Consider the following 24,045-nt stretch of genomic DNA (forward strand, 5'->3'; position numbering starts at 1 on the left):
AGGGATCGAACCCGTGTCCCCTGCATTGGCAGGTGGATTCTTAACCACTGCGCCACCAGGAAAGTCCCCTGTGCAGAAGACTTTCTATGCATTCTATGCATTTCTCATTGAATTCATCCAACAGTATCACCAGACAAGAAATTAAGGCTCAGGCGGAAGTGGTTTGCCCGTGGTCACATAGGAGGTGGATGAGAAGAAGAAGGAGTGAAGGAGACTATTGAGAAGGAGCAAACTGTACAGTAGCAGAAAAACCTTGGGTGAATATTTTAAACTCTCAAGAGTCCCAGTTTCCACATCTGTAAAATGGGAATAGCAATTACTTTGTCATTAGTGTGAGGATTAGAAACAATATATGTAAAGTACCCAAAACAGTGCACCTAGGAAACATGCAACTAGAGGATAGCTATAATGCCTATAAATGTTTTATTTGTTGTATTTAGCTTTATTATTTCATGCAAATAGAATGAAGTTTCCCCCAAATTCCTTACCAGGAGTAGGCGGACATAGGGATGGAAAAGATGGAGAGGATCAATAAGGAAAAAGACAGAGAAGAGAGGGAAGGGCCTTCAGGGTGGTTATCCAAAGTGGATTCTGGATTGATCAGCATCCAAGTGGGAGAAGTGGAAACTTTCCCACTACCCCTAGGACCCCGTGTGTCTGCAGGATTGATGAGTGGACTCTCCGTCTGGCTGTGGGCAGTACCTCCAGGTCCTTTCAGGGATATGGGCTCAATCTACACAAAAGGAAGAAAACCTACAGATCAAGTCAAAAGGTAAAGCTTTTATTATTTTTATTTTATTCTGTTATGTATTAGATTATAACCCAAAGTATAAAATAAATATCCATGAGTCCATTCTGGTATAAATTGCTGAATAAATCTCCCATACAGGAGAACTCCAAATAATTTTTGTAGATATTCCCTTCTCAAGGAATGGCAGTGAAAAAGGGGAATGAAAAGGGGGAAGAAGTAACTTTATAGTGGAGAAATCTGGCTAACACAACCTTACCTAGGTAATCAAGGTTAACACTGACAGTGATAAATCATTTTGATACTATATACTCTTTTTTTTTTTTGGCTGCGTTGGGTCTTCGAGTCTTCATTGCTGCGCGCAGGCTTTCTCTAGTCGTGGCAAGCGGGGGCTACTCTTCATTGTGGTGCGCGGGCTTCTCATTGCGGTGGCTTCCCTTGTTGCGGAGCATGGGCTCTAGGCGCGCGGGTTTCAGTAGTTGCAGCACGCAGGCCCTAGAACATGTGGGCTTCAGTAGTTGTGGCTCACGGGCTCTAGAGGGCAAGCTCAGTAGTTGTGGTGCACGGGCTTAGTTGCTCCACGGCATGTGGGATATTCCCAGACCAGGGCTCAAACTCTTGTCCCCTGCATTGGCAGGTGGATTCTTAACCACTGTGCCACCAGGGAAGTCCCTGATGCTATATACTCTTGATACAATGTGATCAGAATGGCATTTTACCCATGTGGTCTTAGTCCACAAAACACATTATCCCAGTCTTATCATGAGAAAACATCAGACAAACCCTAATTGAGAGACATTTTACAAAATACCTGACCAGTAACTCTTCAAAATTGTTAAAGTTACTGAAAATAAGGGAAGTCTTAGAAACTGTCACAGCCAAGAGGAGCCTAAGAAGACATGTGGCATCCTGGATGGGATCCTGGAACAGCAAAGAATAGGTAAAAATTAAGGAAATATGAAAGTATGGATTTTAGTTAATAATATATCAATATTGATTTATTAGTTGTGACAAAGGTAGCATACTAATGTTAGATATTAATAATAGGGCTGGGTGTGGAGTACATGGAAATTCTCTGTTTTATCTTTGCAGCTTTTCTATAAATCTAAAACTATTCTAAAACTAAAAGTTTATTTTATATATTTAAACAAATAAATTTTAAGGTACAGCTTGACACTAGACACAGAGAAGGTTTTTTGGAATCATTTTACTCCTAATTCTTAAGGAGGTGGCTGAAGTCATGGTTTCACTGTAAAAAAGGATAGGAAACAGGGACTTCCCTGGTGGTCCAGTGGTTAAGAATCCACCTTCCAATGCAGGGGACGTGGGTTCCATCCCTGGTTGGGGAACTAAGATCCCACTTGCTGAGGGGCAACTAAGCCCATGTGCCGCAGCTACTGAGCCCACGTGCCGCAGCTACTGAGCCCACGTGCCACAACTAGAGAGCCCATGCACTGCAACTACTGAGCCCATGCGCCTCAACTACTGAGTCCACACACCGCACCTACTTAGCTCATGCGCCACAACTAGAGAGACCACACGCTGCAACTAGAGAGCCTGTGTGCTCTGGAGCCCAAGTGCCACAACTAGAGAGAAGCCCATGCACTGCATTGAAGAGGCTGTGTGCTGCAACGAAAGATCCCGCGTGCCACAATGAAGATCCCACGTGCTGCAACTAAGACCCTGACACAGCCAAATAAATTTAAAAAAAAAAAAAAAAAGGATAAGAAACAGGAGAGACAGGTGTGGATAAAGGCAAGCAGACTCCTGGACAGGTAGAGAAGGGTGCCATTGGAACAATGGAAGGGTCTCAGAGAGAGGCAAAGAGACCCATATATCATCTCACCTATTTGTGAAAACTCATACCTAGGCTGAACATATTAGAAGAAGTAGTTGAGCATTGGCTTAAAGGAGTGAAAAGAAGGTAGGTAGGTAAGAAGGAAGGAAGGGAGGGAGGGAGGGGGGAAGGAAGAGAGGGAAGAAAAGGAAGGGAGGGAGAAGGGATAGGAGGGAGAGTAGGAGGGAGGGAGGAAGAGAAAGAGGAAGAGAAACAGAATTTCCATTTTAAAAAATTCATCTTAAAACAACTTTCTGGAATGTTAGCAGTATTTCACAATGCAGTCATCTCATATTGGCAGCTTGATTGATTTCCTGATTTCCAGGAAAACTGAGCTGTCATCTGGTTCCTACTTGGCTGTTTACCGACATGAATATGCAGTTCTCACAAAATGTGAAATGGCTGCTGAAGAAGTGAAATTTAATTCTTTCTGACGTATTGCTCCAAGCCCTCCACTGTCTCAAAGATAAAGAAACCCAGTGGAGAAACTTTCCTCCTCTCCCCATAAAAAAGAGGGTGACGGTTCATTTCTTTGGGAGTTTTTCACATGAACTAAAGGTTCTGAGCCAGTCTGTTGGGTGGGAGCAGATGGGAGTAAGCACAGTGCGCCTCCATGCTTTTATGTGATACCTACATGACTCAGCCGAAAGCTTGAGAGCAGCGGCCATGGGCCATGGCATGTATTTCCCAGTACTTCCAAGAGGATTGCCATCATCAGTGTGTTTTTGAGCACCTCCTGGTAAAAGAACTAACATTTACTGTGCACTCTGTATGCACTTACCCCTCACCAGTCCTGTGAGGTAGATCCTTCTATTACTCCATTTTAGAGAAAGAAAATGAAGCTCAGAGGAGTAAATACCCTGCCCTCAAACACATGGTGTGATGGTTAGTTTTATGTGTCAGTTTGGATAGGCTGTGTGCCCAGTTGTATCCTTAAACACTGGTCTAGATGATGCTGGAAAGAAATTTTGTAGATGTGATTAACATTTACAATCAGTTGATTTTAAAGCAGATCACCCTCTATAATGTACGTGGACCTCATCCAATTAGTTGAAGGCCTTAAGAGCAAAAACTGAGGTTTCTTAGAAAAGAAGGAATCTGCCTCAAGATTGTAATATGTATGGAAATTCTGCCTGAATTTTCAGCTTACTAGCCTGCCCTACAGATTTCAGACTTGCCAACCACTCCCCACTCAGTCACTGAGCCAGTTCCTTAAATCCATCCCCCTTCTCTCTCAACCCCAGGTCCTTTCAGATGGAAAGCTCACATTCTCAACTCCACACTCTGCTGCCTCCCAGACCCTGCATGAGAAGCTGCAGATACCAGGGTCATAATATAAGCTGTAGTATACGTGACTGGGGCCAGGTCTCTTGAGGACCTATGAGGGAAGATTTAACATGAAGGAGACCAGGTGAGTGGAGAAAACTGCTGTTGAGAAGTAGGAAATGACAGTGTCCGGAAGATGGAGTAATCAGGGAGGGAAGAGGATGTGGTAGAGAAAATAATTAAATATAATAGTTAATGCTTGGTGAGCACTTCCCATGTGCCAGGTACTGTTCTGAGTGCTTCCCTTATGTTAATTTCTTTAGTATTATTATCCTTATAGATGAGGAAACTGAGGCCCAAGGTCACATGGCTGATAAGTGGTAGAGCAGCAGGCAGTATGCCTCCAGAGCTCAACACTTAACCACCTTAGTAAACCACACAGGGAAAGACAAGGGTAAGACGGAGGTGCCACTCTTCTGACAGAGGATTAAAAGGAGGAGCTAGACTAAGCTAGAGTTTCTAAAGCCAAGGCTGTGTCCTGCTTGGCTGGAGGAAATCCACCCACAGTCTTTATTGGGGTTCCTTGGAATTATACAAAAGTTCTGGGATCTTATGGACCCCACAATACAAGGAAAGTCCCTCTGATCATCAGTCTGTACTTAAAAACACTGAGCTGCTGCATCAATTAAGAATGGTGGGCTATCCATAGGAGAAACCCTGAATAATTTCAGCCAAGACCAGGAGAATTTGCTTAGGGTCCAGCCTCCCTGAGCGTACCCAGCAGCCTCCTCCTGAGTTTTGCCAGGGTGTTGACAGGGAACTGGACATAGTCCCAAAAGAATGTGGGCACTAATGGGCCTCTACCTCCTTCCGGTCAGGAGAAACTGCCTAGCTAAGCCACACCACTTCTCAAATGCACTTCCCTTCCTCACTCCCTCACCTTTTCCCTCCTGGAGTCCTACCAAAATATTCTCAAGGGTGAGACCTTTAAGGAAACAGAGAGAAACAAGTGTGCTTTGGGGAGTTTCTTCCCTTGGCCAGTTAACACAAACCTGTCTCAAAGCCCTGCTACTTTTGTGTCCGTGATGCTTGGGGGAACAGGGACAGTAATGCAGGGAGAGAAGAGCACGCATTGACCTCAATATGTGATTGTGCCACCGTTGCAGTGGAAAGAACAGTGCAGTGCTAAATAGGAGACCTGGGCCCCAGTCTCTACTCTGGGCCCAAGTGTCTTCATCAGTAAAATTGTTTAGAAAGAACGCTGTGGGGTGGGGATGGGAGGATTCCACCTAGTTGAAAACTAGATATAGAGGCCTCAGCAAATTCCCTAGCAAAATGCCCCAGTCAGACCCATTCCTACCTGGACAGTAAGGCTGGGAAACACAGGGGAATGGCGGTTAATATATGTTGTAGGCATCCAGGTGCAGATCTGGGCATTTCCAACCTGGCTCCATGATCATGCAAGGCGGGGGGTCAGGGCACAGATGGTGGTACAATAGGGGGGTTGGTTAAGAAGTAGCAGAGGATTCCTAAAGTCACATTTTAGTATCCGGGACAAGGGTTTTTAACCGGGGTCCACAAACCATAGACTGTACACTGGAATTCAGAGGTCCATGAATTTGGATTGGAAAATATTACAACTTTTAAAGGCAGCAAACTATAGTTGCATTAGCAGGGCCAGTAGAAAGCAATGCTTTTCATTTCCCTTTATAGTTGCTGCAGATATCTTGAAACATCGTTTAAACTCATTTCTACTTCAAGTTTGCAGTAGTTTGTTGTGCTCACCCCCTCGATCTTGTTATTTAATGTGTTAATAAAGAAACCCATGTACACACAACATCACACATTTAAATATTTTCACAACTGTATTTCAACATAACTAGCTTCCTTTGTTATCCTGTGTATTTTATTTTATGCATAGGAAAATATTTTGAGAAGGGATCCGCGGCACAAAAAAGGTCAGGAGCCCCCAGACGGGGCGGGGTGGGGGGGCCTTGTTGACACTCTGGCCCAGAGTGAGCACGGCTGCCCCGCTGAGCATAGGCTCCCACAGGAGGAACGAGGTCAGAATCCCACCAGGCACTGCTCCTGCTCCAGGAAATCTTGGGGTAGGGGTGTGAGGCATGACAGCGACATCTTCTTTAGCTTGGTAGAGTAGCCTTGGGCCTCTGCTGCCCATTGTGAATAAGGGGAAAATCACCAGCCTCTTACCTTAAATCACAGGGGGTTTAGGGAGAATGAGGACAGAAAATGTGGGGAAAAGAGGAAGAGATTCCTCCCTCCCCAGCTGTGGTTGTATCTCGGCTAAGGGACATGACTGTCCCACACCCTCCTGGAGAACAGAAGCTATTTCAATGTGCCAGGTGAAAGTTGAGCCAAGCCCTCTTTCAAGCAAGCCTCCACCCTTGCAGGCACTGGGACATCTGTGCACACCGGGCTCTCCTTGCAAGGGCAGAGATGGAGGAACTTTCCACGTGCTGCCCCTCACTGGGAGCAGTGCCACCCCCATTTCATGCCAGGCTAGCCCTGCCCCAAGTGACACAAATTGCCAGGCCCCAGCGATAGGCCCAGGCTGCCTCAGGAGAGGAGCTGTGCCTTTGTGCAAAGACACCCTTCATTTCACAAAGGAGAGAATCGAGGGCACAGTTGCTGTTACTGACCTCTCTCCAGTTCCTGAGTCTGGCTTCCTTATCTCTGTCAAGACCTTTTGAGCTGCCCCACTGGCCACAGGGCAAAGCTCAACCCTGTCCACCAAGGGCCAGGGGCAAAAGACCTGCAGGCCAACTGTGAGAGTAACTGAGCCCAGAACCCCAAGCTCAGCCCCTTCCCCCCACCCAGCCTGAGAATGGACTCATTTCCTGTCACTCTGGCCAGGTACCCACAGGGTAAGGCAGAACCCACGAACCCCTTCACACTGCTCAGCACCTTCACCTCCCTCTGGAGAAACTTCCCAAGTTTGAGATAATTGTAGAGAAGGGGCTGAGGTGACACACAGAAGTTTAATTCTGGGTGGGGGATGGACTGGAGGACACTGAGGGATGATGGGGAGAGGCCTGGGAGTCTGAGAGCCTGAGATTTTCAGGGGAAAAACTCTAAGGTACTGGCCAAGCCACCCACTTCTGCTTCCTGCTGGGTTCTCTGCTGCCCTGGATACCATGCTGGTCTGATCTGGGCAGAGAAACGACCAACAGGCCCCTGGGACATCATTCATTCATAGATGTTTGTTCCAATCAGGGGCTCACAGTGGGCAACGGGGAGGGGAAGCAGAACCATACACACTGTAAATGCTGTTCATAGAGGGCCAGGGGCAGAGGGAGGAAGCTGCCCATTCTCTGATGGAGGGTGATGGAGAATGACTTCCTGGAGGGAGGCCTGAGGCAAAGTCTTGAGGGAATAAGAAGGAGAAAGAGGGAGGGCCTTCTCTGCAGAGGCTTTGAAAGAAGCCCAAGCTCCAGGCCTGCTTGGGGAGAAGCAGTTTTGGGACCTGCATACTGGGCTGCACTAGGCAAAGAGGCTTCTGTGTGTGCTGGCCGTCAGGAGAAAGGGGGTCCTGCAGTTAAGCACATTTGGCAAGTTCTGGATTAAACAATGATGTTGAACAGTTCTCCTCACTGTAGGACTTGTCAGAGCCTTTAACCTGTTACTGAGCCTCATGGGGTATCCCAGGGCTGGTGTTCCTTGGCAGGCCATGCTGGCATAAGGAAAACGGGAGGCAGTAGGAGCAGATGAGGTTAGAGAATGCAGGGGACTTTGACTACCAGGCCAAGAAGGCTAGACTTTCCTTGGGGCTATTGAGGAGTCTCAGAAGGCAAATTCACTGAAGGATTTAGACTAAGGGGACCAGTGGCAGTTTAGTCACCAGCAAGGTCAGAGTCCCTCCCTCGATCCACTCCTCCCTCCTGGATAGGAGGGCCACTCCTTGGGAGAGAAAACAGGATCCTTGGACACAGGCAGCAGTGAAGAAGCTCAGAGACAGGCTAGAAGGGCGAGGAGGCTGGCAACCCTTGATTCCAAGCTTGGGTTGACAGCCTTTGGCACAGTGTTCGAGGCTGCTGTGGTTCAAATCCTGACTTTACCACTTTCTCATCATGGGTATCTCTCTGGAGCCTCAAGCTTTTTCTTCTTCTTTTTTAAAATAGACATTATTTTTTAGCACAGGTTTAGGTTTACAGAAAAATTGTGCCAAAAGTACAGAAGGTTCCATATACTCTGTCCCTCCCACCCCCATGGTTTCCCCTAATATTAAATATTAACATCTTACATTAATGTGGTACATTTATTACAATTGATGAACCAATACTGGTACATTATTATTAAAGAAAGTCCATAGTTTACTTGAGGGTTCACTCACTGTGTTGTACAGTTCCACTAGTTGTGACAAATGCATAATGTCATGTATCCACCATGACATCATTCAAAATAGTTTCACTGCCCTAAAAATGCCCTGACTGAGCCTTAGTTTTAACATCTCTAAAATGAGAGTGTGAAAGTCATCTAAAGCCCCTCAGTCTCCCATTGTAGTTTTCTAATTTAGGCCTTTTGACAAATTAAGTGGTACTGAAATCAACTAAATGTTTCTCTAAATGTGGTCAGATATCCATCAGAATCACTGGGCTTGGGTTGAGGTGAAGGGGTCCTCATTCAAACGTTCTAGGGTTTCAACCCCAGACCTGCTAAATCAAAACCCCAGGGGCTGGGCCCAGGAATCTGCATATTAACCAGGCCCTGGTGCATAGGGAAGTTTGAGACCTGAACAGAGTTTTCAAAACTGAACAGAAGGATCCAATCCATTGTCAGGTTAAAGCTCAGGAGAGATGTACAATTCCCAAAAGGGGGAAGGAGTAGAACCGTTTTCCTGGAAAAAGCCCATTTCTGCCTTTTGCACCTCCCAGTCAACAAGCCTGCTGTTTCATATCTTGATTGCTGATCACTCACCCAAAATAACCTGCATGCAATGTCTCACCAGCTGCAGCTCTCTGCAACTCCTTTAATTTAGCAGCCAAACACGTTTGGCTCCGCAACAAAGGGGCTCTGGGATGGGGCCCCTCCCTCATGGCCATCTGTAGTGGGTTGAAAAATGTGCCCCCAAAATTCATGTCCACCCAGAACCTCAGAATGTGACTTTATTTGAAAATGAGATATTTGCAGATGTAATTACTAAGGATTAAGATGAGATCACACTGGATTAGGGTGGGTCCTAAATTCAGTGACTGATGTTCTTATAAGATCAGCCAAAGACAGAAATACACAGAGCAGAGAAGGCCATGTGAAGACAGAGGCAGAGATAGGGGTGATGCAGCTATAAGCCAAAGAACACCAAAGATTCCAGGAGCTACCAGAAGCTAAAAAGAGGCCAGGAGGGATTCTTCCCTAGAACCTTCAAAAGGGAACATGGACCTGCCCACACCTTGGTTTCAGACTACCAGCCTCCAGAACTGTGAGAATAAATTTCTATCATTTTAAGCCACACAGTTTGTGATAATTCGTTACCGCAGCCCTAGCAAACTAATACACCATCACTGCCGTAGACTCCTGCCCCAGTTCAGCCCCACTACAGCCATGCAGGTAAGGACCCCACACACAGGCGATTCTCCAGATTGGTGCTTTAATATGGCCAGTTATGATCATAGCTATTTTCTCCCAACCATCACCTCTGAATTCTGCATCTACTAGGCCTGTTTCCTACACAAGGACAAGGGTCCTCTGTCCTCTACTTGGAAGGCTATAATCCAAGACGGGCTAAAACTTCAATAAATAAATATTGGTCCCAGGGGCAGTGCCTGGCAGGTGGTACCATGTGGCCATTCCTGGGCTCAGCCGAGGGTCGGGCTAGACGGGTCACTGCAGCTTCATGCCACTCCGGCGCCGAGAGTCCTTCCGGGCAATGGGGCTGAAGTTCACAATCTCCTTGTAAATGTGCTCTGAGAAAGACAGGGTGGTTCAAGGGGTAGGGGGTGCTGAGGGCAAGAGAGAGCCCCCCTCTCCCAACAGACATAGTGTGGAGCAGGAAGTCAGCTCAGCGCAGGGAGAAGGAAGTGCACACAGGAGACAATATTTGCTCAGAGAGAAAGAGGTGATAGTCTCCAGGAGGGTGTTGGGACCGGCTGAGGGCAGGCAGGAAAACGAAGCAGGCAGAGGAGAGGGATGCGGCAGGCAGAGAGAGGAAGCAGCCCAAGGCCCCGAGCCCTTACGCTTCCATTCATCCACTGTGAGTTTCTCATGTTCTAAGAAATCATCAAATGGCTGCTGGGCCTCTGTTTCCTCCTCAGGGTCCCGGCAGGATTCAAAGAAGGGGTGGGTGAGGGCCTGAGAGGGGGTCAGGCGCTTGTCCACGTCCAGCTCCAGCATCTTCTCCAGCAGGTCTGCAGCTGTGGTTACAGAGTGTGAGTCTCACACGCCATGGAGAGCCCGCCCGCTGAGACAGACTGCAGGCCCCAAGACTCACCCTGGGGGCTGGCACGCGGGAAGAGCTGAGAGAAATCCTTCTTGGGGCTTTGTGGCAGGGACTGGATGTAGGATTTGGCCTGGAAGACAGAAAAGCACTGAATAATCCCCCGTTGTCAGCCCCTCAGGGCTTAGGCCATGGGGTATAGAGCAGGGACCCCAGAAAAGCCCCTGAGCAGGGCTGAAGGCTCAGGTCAGAATCCAAAGTGAGATGAAGGCAAGAGCCCTTGCCAGGGCAGAGGGGAGGCGCAGCCTGCAGCCCACCTGGCCCTGGTCAGCCAAGCGCGCAGCCCTGGCCAGCCTGGGCCCATCTGCCACTCACCGCTTTGTCATTCAACTTCTGCACAAACTCAGCGTCCGGCACCCCCGTCACTTTCAGGATCTGGGTCAGCTGGTCCAGGTCTTGGCAGCAGGTTAAGGTTCGGCCTCACTCCCTGTGGGTGGGTCTGAAGCTGCCCTTCCTTCTGCCCCTCCATCAGGCCCACCCAGCACTGTGGACCATCCAGGTTCCAGACACTCCCCTCCTCTTGCTTTTAGGAGGGGAGGTTCATCCTTCCGGACTCAGGTCTCTGGAAGGCTTCCTACCTGCCAGGCTGGGTAAAGGGTCCCTCCCCACAAATGCTCCTGCATGTGCCACCTTCCTGGCCTCATCCCACTCAGTCACCTCCATCCATTTCTTTGTCTACTCCCCCCCCACACCCTCGCACTCTGAGTTTGGCAGGGAGACCCACATCTTCTCCTTAATCCCTGCGCAGCACACACAGGTGCCCAGTTCAGGCGTGTGGTGCCAAAACGTCAAGTATTTTCTGCATGGTGTTGGAATGACAGGTGACTAGTTTTCGTCACTTTGCTTCCCTGTACATTAAAGTTGTTCCACAGGGAGCATGTATCACTTTCACATTAAGAAAAAAAGGGATTTAAGTAATAAAGTGTTGAAGGAATGAATCCCTGGATGCAGTTTGGCTTTTCCAGCAAAGGATACAGTCTTTCCCCTTGAACAGAGTTTTCCCCGTCAGCATCTCTGCCATGATACAGCCCACAGACCAGATGTCCACTGCAGAGGGAGGGGCAGGAAGTGTCACCTGGACCAGCTGACCAAGACCCGGCAGTCACCAAGAGTCAACCCAGAGTCACCAAGACAGCCTTGAGGAAGCTGTCAGAGAAGACCCCCAGCCCTATCCCCCTCCCCCGGGCAGCTGACCACTGACCAGTTTGGTTGTAGCGCATCCAGCTGAGGATCACCTCAGGGGCCCGGTACCAGCGGGTCACCACATAGCCAGTCATCTCTGCATCTGCGTGCCGTGCCAACCCAAAATCCAAAATCTATGACTCGGGGCACATAGGAAAAAGGAGCTCGCTGAAGAGAGGAGGCTCCCCGAGCAGCTTCTGGGGGCTCCTGTGGGAGAGGGGCCCACCCCAACCCCAGGCTGACCCTGCCTGGGCCCACTCACCTTCAGCTCACAGTCCTCATTCACAGCGAGGTTGCCTGGCTTCAGGTCCTAGATGAGAGAAGAGATGGAGCACTGGGCAGAGGCAGAGATGGGAGCTGTCCCCACTCGGCTGCCAGCCAGCGTGCGACCTTGGCCAGGCCCCTGCCCCTCTCTCTGGGCTCTGGTCTCCTGTGCAGAATGAGGGTTGGACTAGGTGTCCTCTAGGGCCCATCCAGCTCTAAAATGCTCCTGCCTCTTGGAGCCTGAAACACTCAGCTCAGGGCTTGCTTTGTTGGCAAAATTTTCCCAGAAAGTTCCCCAGAACACAGCAATTCTTCTGAGCAGGTCTTCCTGGGCCAAGCCTAGGTCTGAAAAATCCACTTTCCCTGCTTCCTCCACCTCCTGGAACCCCCTAACCCTAACCCTAGCCCCCAGGGGTGGGCGGGGCCTCTGAGGATGTAGCAGAGAAAGCACTCACCCTGTGGATGACCCCAGCTGAGTGGATGTACTGTGTTGGGGAGAGAGGAAGAAGGGTGAATCCGGTGCCCGGCTTTTGCACCGGGTGTTTCAGGCTGGCTCAGAGATCTCCTCTGCCTTGTCATGGTGTGCTCTCCCAGCCTTCAAGGCCTAGCCTCCCCCAAACCCCAGGTCTCAACACCAAGCCCCCCTCCCCTGCCATCTTGCAGGCTCCCACCCACCTTAAGACCTTTGAGCATCTGATACACCAGGTACTGGATCTTGTCCTCACCAAACTCCATCCCCATGATCTTCTGCAGGTCCGTCTGCATGAAGGGCATCACCAGGTAGCTGCAAGTCATGAGGACTTCTTGAACAGTCCCGAGCCCCACCCAGCTCCAGGTCCGAGCTCAGAGGAGGGCAAGGGGCTGGGCAGAACAGAGGCCTTAGGGATGACCTTCATGTGTAAAAAGAACCAGCCCCACCACAGCCAGCCAGACCCCCATGCGGTGGGCCTCCTGACTCCTGGCTCCCAGCCTGGCCCTGGTGGCTGCCCTGTTGGCAGAGCTCAGGGTAAGTATTTCAGCTGGAGCTGTGCTCAGGCAAAGCAAATGCAGCACTGCTCCCTCTCTTCAAAGGTGCCCTCTGCTTGCCCTCCTCCACGCCCCACAGAAAGCCACTGCTGTGAGTTAGAAACATTTGCCAGTATTTCCTTCTGCTTCTGTACAAATATTTCCTCCCCCAGAGGGTCATGCCCCGCCAACATGGCTCCTCAAACATACAAAAATGTCCTCCTTCCAAGAAGGAAACAATAAAACAGTTTCCAGGAGGGTGAAGAAGGAAGAAGGAGGTAGCTGAGCCAACACACCCTCTTAATGGGATTGCAAAACAGGTTGAAGTCAGCAAAATGTAACTGTTACTCAAGGCAGTAATAGCAAAGCCCAGAACATAAAAGGATAAAGATTTAGGAAGGAATTAAAAAAAAAAAAAAAAAAAAGGATGTGGAAGCCATCTCCGTGAGCCTGTGATTTTGAAGTCTCTCCCCACCTGACCGCACCCCCGCTTCCCTCCTCCACCACCCCCCACCACGGGGACCCTGCTCCATGCACAGTCCCTTCCCCCCTTTGTGTTTCACCTCTGCGTGGACCCTGATTGTTTCTTCTCAGCTGACAAACTTGCTGAAGTCTCACTGTGATACAACCACCTTCCCTAGCTTAACCTTGTTTGTTCAAGTAACCACCCCTTCTCTCTCCTTCCCTCCCGATCAAACTTCTAGAACGAGCGGGCCTCACCTCTTGACCCCACTGCCTTAACGTCCAGTCCTCTGATAACTTGGCATCTGCTCCCGCCCCACCAGCCCAACACATAACACCCATGGCTCCCTTTCTTTATATTGAACCTTTTGCAAAGCCTGACACTCCCTCAAAATTCTCTGCTGCTTCTACCTCTAGTCAGGCTCTGTCTGTTCATCCTCTTATACCTTTTCTTTAGTGTTGATACCTTTTATTTTTTGGCTGCTCCGGGTCTTAGTCTCGGCACACAGGATCTTCGTTACGGCGCGCGGGATCTTAGTTACGGCATGCGGGCTTAGTTGCAGCATGCAGGCTCTTAGTTGTGGCATGCGTGCAGGATCTAGTTCCCCGACCAGGGATCGAACCCAGGCCCCCTGCATTGGAAGTGCAGAGTCTTAGCCACTGGACCACCAGGGAAGTCCCTTTAGTGTTGATACCTTAATGAACAGTATCGAATCATGTTCTACACTAGCCTGTCCCTGGGCTTTGGCTATCATCCACCGGTGACTATTCTGGCCCAAATCCACATCCCTAGCCCAGACCTTCCTAAACTCCAGGTTTATTTGCAACTGCTGATTAAACACTGGAATGTTCATAGGCTCTTCAAAAATGAAGTGTCCAAAATGGAGCTCATTATCTTTCTCCCAAGATCTGTTTTTCCTCCACCTTGTATTCTGAGCAGGAACCTGGCATCCCCTGACCTATGCCGCCTCTCCCAGCCACTGCATCCCAAGGGGTACAACATTCTGACAGTCCTGCCTCTCGACGGGTGTCAAGTCTGCTCTCAGGACCCCATCGCCTCTACTTTATTTGGATCAAGGTCGGGGTCTCGAACACTACCCTCCAGGTTTCCTACCTCCCAGAGCTGCTCCCTGCTCCTTTCTTGCTGCCGCCAGAGGGTATCCCCAAAATCTGATCTGACCACATCACAGCATCTCCCTGCTCAAAACCTCCATAGACCTGAGGATGCCTGTAGGATCAGTTCTGGTCTCAGCCTAACCAAACCAGCCACTGGCCTCCACTAGCCACACTGCACTTGTCAATACTGCCCAAACGGCCCAGCCTCTTTCAGGCATCATGGCCTTTGCCCATGCAGTTCCTTCTACCTGGGCTGCCTTCAGCCCCTTCTACCTCAGGCAAATGTCAACTTATCCTTCAGGACTGAGTTCAAAGTTTTCTCCTCTGTGAAGCCCGCTGAGGCAGCTTGCAGTTTCTGGCTCTCTATCCAGACCTAGAGTACTGACCACCACTGTCAGTATTCACTACTGTCAGCCCACGAGGTCCACTTTAAATTTCCAATGCTTGGGCTTCCCTGGTGGCGCAGTGGTTAAGAATCTGCCTGCCAATGCAGGGGACACGGGTTCGAGCCCTGGTCCGGGAAGATCCCACATGCCGCAGAGCAACTAAGCCCGTGCGCCACAACTACTGAGCCTGCGCTCTAGAGCCCACGAGCCACAACTACTGAGCCCACGTGCCACAACTATTGAAGCCCGCGCACCTAGAGCCCGTGCTCCACAACAAGAGAAGCCACCACAATGAGAAGCCCACGCACCGCAACGAAGAGTAGCCGCTGTTCGCGGCAACAAAGACCCAATGCAGCCAAAACTAAATAAATAAATTTATTTAAAAACAAAGAATTCCCAATGCTAAGCCCAGCAGCTGGCATTATAGGGGAAAAAAACCCATTCAAAATCACTGCATTAAATTGAAAACAAAAGCATCCTAACAAAGAGACCTGCAGCTGCATTTGAAATAGGACTGAAAAAAAAAATCCACCTTCCCAAAGCTTCCTACATTTTAGACCAGGTACTGCGCTAGCAAAGCCGTGCATTTAGCAACTAAATTTTCTCGTCTTGTGTGACTCTGACAAACATCCCATCAGCCAGAGGTGGCCAAGGCTTCCTGATCCTCGCTTCATGCTAGGAAGAACCCCAAGGTCCAGATCCACATCTGCGTCCCCAGGAAATGGTGAGGTAGGTTGATGCAAACCCTGGGGGACTGGCAATGATGTCTCTGTGGTGGTAAAGCTGGGTAAAGCAACGCAGATGAGCAGACAGCTGTGTGTCAGGCAAGGTCCATATAAAGCCCCTCCCACTTCTTCCTGCCTGCCTTTCTCTACACCCTTGGCTGAAAGACTCTCTCCACAGCCCAGAGGCACAGGGACTCCTGGGGCAGGAAGCCCCCCTACCCAGAAGAAAGAATCTGGACCCTCCCCTTACTTGCTCCCCAGTGTCAAGTAAGGCCTGCACATGTCCTGGAACCCAGCGCAGCCCGACTCACAAATCATGAAAGTTGCGCAGAGAAGGGGCTGGGGTGAAGACATCCAGGAGTCCGATGACCTGGGGAGAAGGTTGCCAGTGAGGACTGGGCAGCCGCTGCAGCCCTCTGCTCCCCTCCTCTGGGGCCCCAGGCCTGCACAGGACCACCTGCCCTTTCCTAAAACACCATCTCCAGCAGGAGGCAGGTTCCCAGCCTTCTGGGAAGCAGTAAAAGGAGCAGAGGTGGAAGAGAAATTCCTCTAATTGGGAGGGAGTTTGCAGAGCACAGTGATGGAGAGTCAGGCTGGGGAGAAGGGGAGGTGGACACTCCTGTGCTCACTGACCCCAAGTCTGGTGTTCAGGACAAGCAGCACAAACCCACTCTCAACTCAAGCAGGGAACCACAAGTGGTGAAAGGAATCAAGGAGGGAACAGAGAAGGGGTCTTCTAGCCAGCAGGCTCCCTGCCCTTGACCTTGGGTCTCTCACCACATCCAACCTTACTTGCCAGAGGGCTGGTTCAGAGCTGGGGGCAAGATTACCCTGGCTGGAGGCCATGGGGAGGGGTTTGCTGAAGAGGAATGGGGCTTAAAATGTGAACAATATTTTGAAATCATTATGTTAAATGCTTACTTTCCAATCTAGGTATCCTGCAGAAAAGCCTGGGCTCCAGGCCCGCACTGGGTCATTAGTCTTCCTGGCTGCTTCAATCAGACAGCGTAGTCTAGAGGTCAGGCACTGGGGCCTGGAGCCAGGTTGGCTAGGGTCAAATTCCAGCTCTGCCACTGACTAACCATTTAACCTGTGAGTCTTTCTGTGCCTCAGTTTCCCCATCTGTATATGGGGGTAATAGTACTTATGTGATATTGTGAGGATTAAACAAGTTAGTTTATGCAGAGTTCTTAGAACTGTGCCTGGCATGTAATAAGTGCTCGTAAGTATCTATTATTCTTGTTGTTATTATGTGGAAACAACACTAACCAGGATTCTGGGCACCACCTCTTAGATCTAGAACAACTACGAAGTTCCTCTGTGCCTATTTCCTCATAACAGTGAGACAGTAAGTTTGCACCCCACTGAGTTTGTTCTGCTCCACTGCCAAAAATTCCCTTTGCACCCTTCCTGGGAAGTAGGCAGGGTGGGTCCTGGCACCTGATTTTAATAATTAGGTGAGGAACAAGGATCAAAGGAGCAGGGAGGAGATTCCCCTTCTGCTGGCCCTGTTACGAGTTCCCTGCACCCTCTTGGGCCATCTCCCGTGTGCGACACACACACACACACACACACACACACACACACACACACACACACACACACACACACACACACACACACACACACACACGGAGGGGCCTGGTCAGGACGCTCTGTGGGGCTGCCCTCCACTCCCTGCCGCCCAGAAGCAGCCCCCAGGCCCAGCCTACGTTCTCATGCTGCATGTGTTTCAGCAGCAGCAGCTCGCGATAGGCCCGCTTGGCAAAGACCTCCGACTGGAAGGGCCGGCTCAGTTTCTTGATGGCCACCTTCTCCCCTGACCGCTTGTCGATGGCTGAGCTGTAGGGTCAAAGGCAGGTCAGCAGGCAGCGGCTCCCCATCACAACCCTGGGACTCCAGATCCTGGGTGGTAACTTCCAGGCCATCTAGGAAGCCATGGCCGTCCTCACCCCAATCCCTCTTGGCCAGCAGTCTAAGCTGGGAGGAACTGATGCCCACCACCTGGAATGTGAGTGAGCAGCTGACAGCACAGTGGAGCTGGGAGACGGGGGAGAGAGCAGGCAGAATCTGAGAGAGGTGCACTGCCCCTGGGTCAGACACAAGTTAATGCCAACAGGATCCTGAGCAGCTTGGCAAGTCACTTCTTGTTTGGGCCTCAGTGTACCCATTTGTAACAATGCGGATTCGCCCGGATGAACTCTGGGGTCCTCTGTAAGGTTCAAGTCCTGGAGAAACAGATCCAGCCCTAATTCAACCCACAGAAACTCCCACCAAGCCAGTAGGAAAAGTGAGATGGCGCCTGGAGTGGCCCTAGGCCAGCCTCCAGAGCCTGAGGCTCCTGCTCCTACTCTACTTCACTGCCCAGCTTGCCGCCTCTTCCCAGCTCGCCGCCTCCTCCTAGCTCCAGGCCTCTGCCCCGGAAAGGCACCGCGAAGTTCTTCCAAGCCCGCAGGGCTCTGGGCCTTGGGGTCCTCCATCAAGGTGGTGGGCGCACAGCCTCGAGTGCCAGCAGGAGAGGCGACACCGGAGGCGGGTCCGGGCATTGGCTGGGCCCCGGCTCTTCCGAAGGCTCCACCCGCGTCCCGGTGCCTGGGCGCCCACCGTAGGTCCACCCCGATGCCCCAGGCACCACCCCCCCTCCCCCCCCGCCCCGGCGCACAGGCCCGGGGGTCTCACCACACGGCGCCGTAGGCCCCGCTGCCTACGTGCGTCAGGGACACGTAGGTCTTGGGCAGCTCCCAGGCGGTCTTGTTGACGTCCTGCTTGTAGAAGCCCTTTTTCCAGGTGAGGTTCATCCCGGGCACTCAATCTCGGCGGCCCCAGCGCGATAGCTACGTTCGCGGCCCGCCAGGCTCCCAGCACCCGGCCCCCGCCCACGGTCCCCGCGGTGCCCGCCCCGCGCCGCCCGCTCCTCCCCACCCCGTGCGAGGGCGGGGGCCCCGGCCGGCCGGCCCCGCGTCCCACCTGCCGGCTCGCCCAGGTGCGCCCCGCAGCCACGCCCAGGCCTGCCCGACGGCAAGCTGGGGAGCCCGATTTCCGCCAGCCCCGGGAGTTTGGCGCCCGGACCACAGACCAGCTAGAAGCGGCAGGTGAGCCGCCCTGCAGGGAAGGGGTGCTTCCCGTCGTGTGCTGGGGTGGGGCTGGGGGCCCGATAGACCCGAGGGGCTCCCACGGATGGCGGAGGGCGGGAAGATAGAGCCTCCCAGATTCCTCCAGCGCGGGACTCTGTAGGAAGATCTCCCCGGAGATTCTGAAGACAATTTTGGGAAAAAACAAAGCAAAACAAAACCCCACATCTTTTGATTATGGAAAGTTTCAAACATATACAAAAGTAGACAGACTAGCTCAGTGCTTCTCACATTTGAATGTGCACACGAATCCCCTGGGAATTATATTTTATTAAATACAGATTCTGATTCAGTAGATCTGGGGTGGAGCCAAGATTCTGCATTTCTAACTAGCTCCTAGGCTCCGAAGATCTCTGGACCACACTTTGATAGGGAGGTTCTAATGACCCTGCATGGCCCCAATCCCACAGCTTCAACAACTACATCAACTCCTAGTCAATTCTGTTTCCTCTACATACTTCCTCCCCCATCATTTTGAAGCAAAACCAAGCATCATATCATTTCATCCATAAATATTTTTTGTATCTCTAAAAGATAAGGATTATTTTAAAAACACAACTACAGTATCATTTTTACACCTAAAATTAATAACAGTAATCCTGTAATAACAACTATCCAGTCTAGGTTCAAATTTCCAGTTTTGAATGTAGTTTTTGCTGGTTTCCTAATGCCTCATGAGGGCAATGACAAGCCAAGGCCTTCTGCCACCTGTGTCTGGTGGCTTGTGCGTCCTGGAGAAGATTCTGTGCTCAAATTAAATTACCGAGAACGCCCAGGAACAGGGTCAGGGGCGGAGAATGGCTACAAGGGGTCCAGATGCCTGGCCTGGGAAGGGGATTGTGGAAGGGATGGGGACCACTTGCTTCACTTTGTCAACAGTAGAGAAGAAGGAAAGGAACTTGCTCGTGGCCTGCAGAAAGGTGGGGGTCCTCCCTAGAGAGTCTTCTGAAGCCAAACCCTATGCCACAGCCCCTCCCACGCAGTCCTGCAGTGTCGGGCACAGCCCAGACCATTGGGGGTTTGGGGGAGGGAGATGCAGGGATCCCACAGAAATGCCCAACAGGCATTGCAGACAGGGAATCTGTCTTACGCATATCTGGCACACAGTAGGATGTGTAAACTATATGGAGAATGAATGGAAGAGTCAGTCCATTAAAAGTGAAAAAATATTTATTTAATGAACCCTTGTGTTTGCCACGTACCAGTCATTATTCTAAGTGTTTTACACACACACCTCCCTTAATCCCGGGAAGAGGCCTATGAGTCAGTTGTAGTATTATCCTCATTTTAGAGATGAGGAACCTGAGGTACAGAAAGGTTAAGTAACTCGCCCAAGGTCACACAGCTGGTAAGGGACAGAGCTGAGTTGAAGAAGCTAAGACCATCTGGTTCAAGGCTGTGCATTGTCTCTGGGTTGAGAGGCATTGCTTCTTAAAGGAGATGGCCTGTGTTTCAAATCATCTGCCTCACCCATCGTAAGGACATGTCTACTGATCAAACCATGTCTCCCTCATACATCCTGCCCTAGAAATCTGACGTACTCCCCACCCTCTCCTCTGCCCCACCCCCTACTCCAGCCCTGAGACACTATAGAAGAACAAGGTGAGGGGCTATGAGCCTGGGAGGGCTGCAGGAGTTTTGGGTCTTGGGGGTTGGTGGCGCCAGTGGAAGGCACTCTGATTCTGAAGTTGGGGCAGGATCCTGGAAGGCAGAGTCTAGGGCTGGACACAGGCAAGAGAGAGTTGTCCGGGAGACTCAGGTTTCCTTCTGGATTGAGGATCCAGTTCTCCAGGGTAGGGATGGGCCTTGAGCCTCTGTGCTGTGTGTCTCGAAAACCAAGTGTGGCAGAGGTGAGCCCAGAAAGGTAAGGAATACCAGGGAAGTGCTCATTGCCCAAGTGGGTGCAATCCTGCAAGGGCACGAGCTGGCCACTCAGGTTGTGGCTCTGAATGCCTCGTAAGCAATGGTCAGGCAGTGACTCAGGCCTCAGACTCTGCTGACGCTGACCCCCACCTCGGGCCTCCGCTGGACCTGTGTTTACTCAGCAGCCAGGCAGCCTTGGAGAGATGGCCTTGGGCGATCCTGTCTGGGAAGTCACGGATGGGAGAGGAAGAGGAGGGGTCACTGAGGACCTCCTGGGTGTCCCCTCCCACAGTCCCGGGGCTCTCTTCTCTTTGAGCTCCGAGGCCCCTCTGCTCTCCTCCTCCCAGACACTGGCCCAGTGTGGTCGGTGTTTGCCCTGTCAATGTCGAGGCAGGGGGTGAGGCAACCAACTTTGGAATGGAGACCTGCATTTCCATCCTGCCTCTGCACTACCAGCTATGTGACCCTGGGCAAAGTTCCTTCCCCTCTCTGAGTTTCAGTGTCCTCCTTGTAAAATGAAAATGATATTAAAACATGACAAGTATATTTAAAGGGTCCTGGGAATGCTTCATTCCAAGTGCAGTAAAACAACAACCCAATGAGGTAGGGACTGTCAATGCCTCCAGCCAAAGATCCCCAGAAACACACCTGTGGGTGAACAAGCTGGGTTTGTCACTCACTGCACTGAGGGGAGAACAAGCACGTGGGAACCGGGGGCGGGGGTGTGTGTGTCTCAGTAAGAGGGTGTTGGAAAGGACTTACTGGAAGGTTTGGGCTTGCGTTAGGCAATTTGGTAGAGGGTATAAGGAAGCTGGACTTTGTTCCAGATGAGGTGCCATCAGGAAGTGGAGGTGATTCTATGATTAGGTGTCTTAAGAAATCTTATCTGGAAGGACGGCCAACTAGGATGAGGAGAGAGCCATAACTGGTAAAGCAGCAGCCTTCACTCAGGGTAGCTAGATGGGAGTGTTTGGTCATGTTTGTGGTGTGGACAATACTCGTGTTTTCTCTGTGTTCAGACATGATTACAGAGTGTCTTGCTTTTGTCTTGATCCGCTGTGGTCACAGATGGCCTTGTCTGCACTCAACAGGAGCACATCAAGATGAGCTGTGCTAGGCCAGCTCCGAGCAATGCCAGGGCCTGGCTCATGGGACTGGGCAGCTCCCAGGTGTCAGGATACCATTATTTCCCTAGTACAGATGGAGAAACTGAGGCCCAGAGGCGTTAAGTTATTTGCCCAAAGTCACACATGACCAAGAAGGTGGTGGACGTGGTCTTCAAACCTGGTGTCCTGCTCCAGAGTCTATACGCTTAACCACCAGCCAGGCCGCCTGGCGCCCAGCAAGTGCCTGAGAAGTGCCTGTTCTTGTAGTGCTGTCTTCCTAGCGAGCCTGTGAGCCTCTGGAGGGCAGGGACATGGTTTTGGGGTTGCGGACTGACTTCTTAGAAACTGAGACAAAAGCCCCACATGATTATGAGGTTGGGTGCCCATCCTGGCCTCCCAGACTGCATCTTGACTCAGAAATATGGCAGCTCCTCCGACACTACAGTCCTCGCGGTCCCAAACAGCAGGGCCAGCTACTCAAATTCTCACCATGATTGGCCATGAAGCCTCTACAAAAAGAGAAATTATGACCTGCCTGAGGTCTCGCAAGCATGAAACAGCAAGAGAGCCTGAGAGCTCTGGCCCCAAATCTGAGAGGGTCCCATGCTCCTTAGGGGCTTTTGAAACTCCACAAAACAATCAAAATTGCAAGGAGGTAGGGAGATGCAGAGGGAAGGCCCCCTGCATGTGGGGGCTGCTCTGTGGCTTGTTAAGTTAGTTAGTGAGCCTCAGACAAATTAGTTAGCCTCGCTAAACCTTAGTTTCCTCATCTGTATAATGGGAGTAAGTAACAATACCCACCTCATGGGGCCGTCATGAGGACTAAAAGAGACAACAGAAGTGTCTAATTCAGTGCCTGGCACATAGTAGGTGCTCGCCAGATGCTCCTTCCCCAGTGCTGTCCAGCTTTGCCTCCCTGGCCCAGGTACCCAGCTGCTCTGCCCTTTTGCTGTTCAGTCCCAGCTGCAGAAGCACCTCCCTAGTTAGCTCCAACTCACGTCCAGCTCCTTTATCAAGTTTTTTTGCCAAATACCCAGCCCAAGGATTCATACACCCATTCATTCAACATTTACTGTGTGCCAGGGACTGATCTAGATGCTGAGGATGTAGCAGAAATGCAACAGATAGGACTTCCCTGGCAGTCCAGTGGTTAGGGCTCTGCGCTTCCATTGAAGGGGGCCCAGGTTCGATCCCTGGGCGGGGAACTGAGATTCCACGTGCCACACAGTGTGGCCAAAAAAAAAAAAAAAGAAATGCAACAGATAATAATCCCTACCGGGTGGACCTGACATTCTGGTGGGGGAGGCAGATGAAAGACCAGTGAACAAATATACAGTATTGGGTTGAACCATATGACATTGCTGATATTTGACAATTTTATATGGCTCAGTCAAATGTAATACCAGGTAACAGTTAAGTGCTGTGAAGAAAATACTGCCAAGTAAGGAAATAAAGAAGGACTGTGAGTACCGTTTTTAGATGTGGGAGGAGTGGGAGAGGCAGAGAAGGTCTGTATGAGGAGGTGACATTGGAGCAGCACCTGAATGAGCAAGGGAGTGAGCCCGGCAGATCTCTGGGGGAGGAGCAGGTGCCTGCCTTCCAAACGTTTCCACTCTGTTCCCACATCAGACCTGCCCTCCAGCCTCATTCCTCCTGTGCCACACCCTCTCCCCACTCCAAAAGTCTCTGGTAAGTCCTCCAGCTCAGCACACCTGGGGGCAGCTTACTGGCCGCTGGCTTACTGGGCCACCTTCCCGCAGTACCTCTTCCCCTTCTAGGGAACTCAGGGCCAGAACAGAACATCCATCCCAAGAACGGAACATCAGACATGCCCTGCTCACAGGCGCCCCTCCACTGCAGAGCTGTTCTCTCAGCCTCCCCACCCCTTGCCTTGACCCGGTCCTCTCTCCCTGCCTCAGCACTAGCACCCCCTGGTGGAGGATGGGGGTAGGGACAGCTCTGCTAGAGGGGCAGCTCCCCGCACAGCCTTCTTGGGACCCAGAAAGCACACCTCCCCTCTTCACACCCTACACCACGCTGTCCTTCACGCCCCCTCTCCTCCACCCAAGAGCCACCTCCCTTCACCCAGCCTACTGGACGGACCCTCCTGTCCTTGACCCAGTCCTGTGAAGACGTGGCCTGGGGTCCGTCTGGTGGAATATTCCAGCAATGTCGAGGCCTCCGCTCCCTCTGATCTCTGCATTGTCCTTTGTAGCATTCACCACACTTTTAATTAATCTGCATTGTCCTCTGTGAGGTGTCCGTCTCCACAAATGGAAAAATGGCTCCATGAGGGCAAGGACAGTGTCTTGGTCACTGCTGAGCCCCCAGCACCATGCTGGCCCACAGTAGGTGCTCAGTAAAGACTTAGTGAAGGAATGAACCAAAGATTTTTGTGTCTCTTGTGGGTACAAGAGGCAGTGAGGGGATGTGGTTTGAGGACCCAAACGGTGGACCTGAGGGAGCAACAGTAGGGGAAGGTGCTTGGCATCCGTCTACTGTG

At 51.1% G+C, this 24,045-nt stretch overlaps 1 protein-coding gene across 5 annotated transcripts; it reads right to left on the reverse strand.

The window, feature by feature from the left end:
• Window positions 1-325: 325 nt before the first annotated feature.
• On the reverse strand, window positions 326-18,323 carry MAPK13 (mitogen-activated protein kinase 13). Of its 5 annotated transcripts, none has more exons than XM_036870360.1 (13): window positions 18,122-18,323; window positions 17,155-17,284; window positions 15,754-15,812; window positions 12,424-12,532; window positions 12,204-12,233; window positions 11,747-11,794; window positions 11,504-11,618; window positions 11,278-11,349; window positions 10,618-10,697; window positions 10,297-10,375; window positions 10,043-10,219; window positions 9,646-9,772; window positions 326-733 (listed from the first exon to the last, which is right to left on the reverse strand). In XM_036870360.1, exons 1-12 carry the CDS (start codon window positions 18,238-18,240, stop codon window positions 9,690-9,692), a joined length of 1,101 nt encoding a protein of 366 aa, XP_036726255.1. In that variant the 5' UTR covers window positions 18,241-18,323; the 3' UTR covers window positions 326-733; window positions 9,646-9,689. The 5 variants fall into 5 exon arrangements, with proteins under 5 accessions (XP_036726255.1, XP_036726254.1, XP_036726256.1 ...); XM_036870359.1 differs by lacking the exon at window positions 326-733 and adding an exon at window positions 5,694-6,062; XM_036870358.1 differs by lacking the exon at window positions 326-733 and having other exon boundaries at window positions 9,435-9,772.
• Window positions 18,324-24,045: the final 5,722 nt, after the last annotated feature.

This window comes from Balaenoptera musculus, chromosome 11 (genome assembly GCF_009873245.2).
Source record: "Balaenoptera musculus isolate JJ_BM4_2016_0621 chromosome 11, mBalMus1.pri.v3, whole genome shotgun sequence".
Lineage (NCBI taxonomy): Eukaryota > Metazoa > Chordata > Mammalia > Artiodactyla > Balaenopteridae > Balaenoptera > Balaenoptera musculus.

What these genes read in the sequence shown, in the direction of transcription:
- MAPK13 (XM_036870360.1), bottom strand. Translation starts at nt 18,240, where the DNA reads ATGAACCTCACCTGGAAAAAGGGCTTCTACAAGCAGGACGTCAACAAG. An exon ending in CCCGCGTGCCAGCCCCCAGG is followed by an intron (nt 10,220 to 10,296) that starts GTGAGTCTTGGG and finishes CTGTAACCACAG; the next exon opens with CTGCAGACCTGCTGGAGAAG. An exon ending in CACAGTGGATGAATGGAAGC is followed by an intron (nt 9,773 to 10,042) that starts GTAAGGGCTCGG and finishes TGTCTTTCTCAG; the next exon opens with AGCACATTTACAAGGAGATT.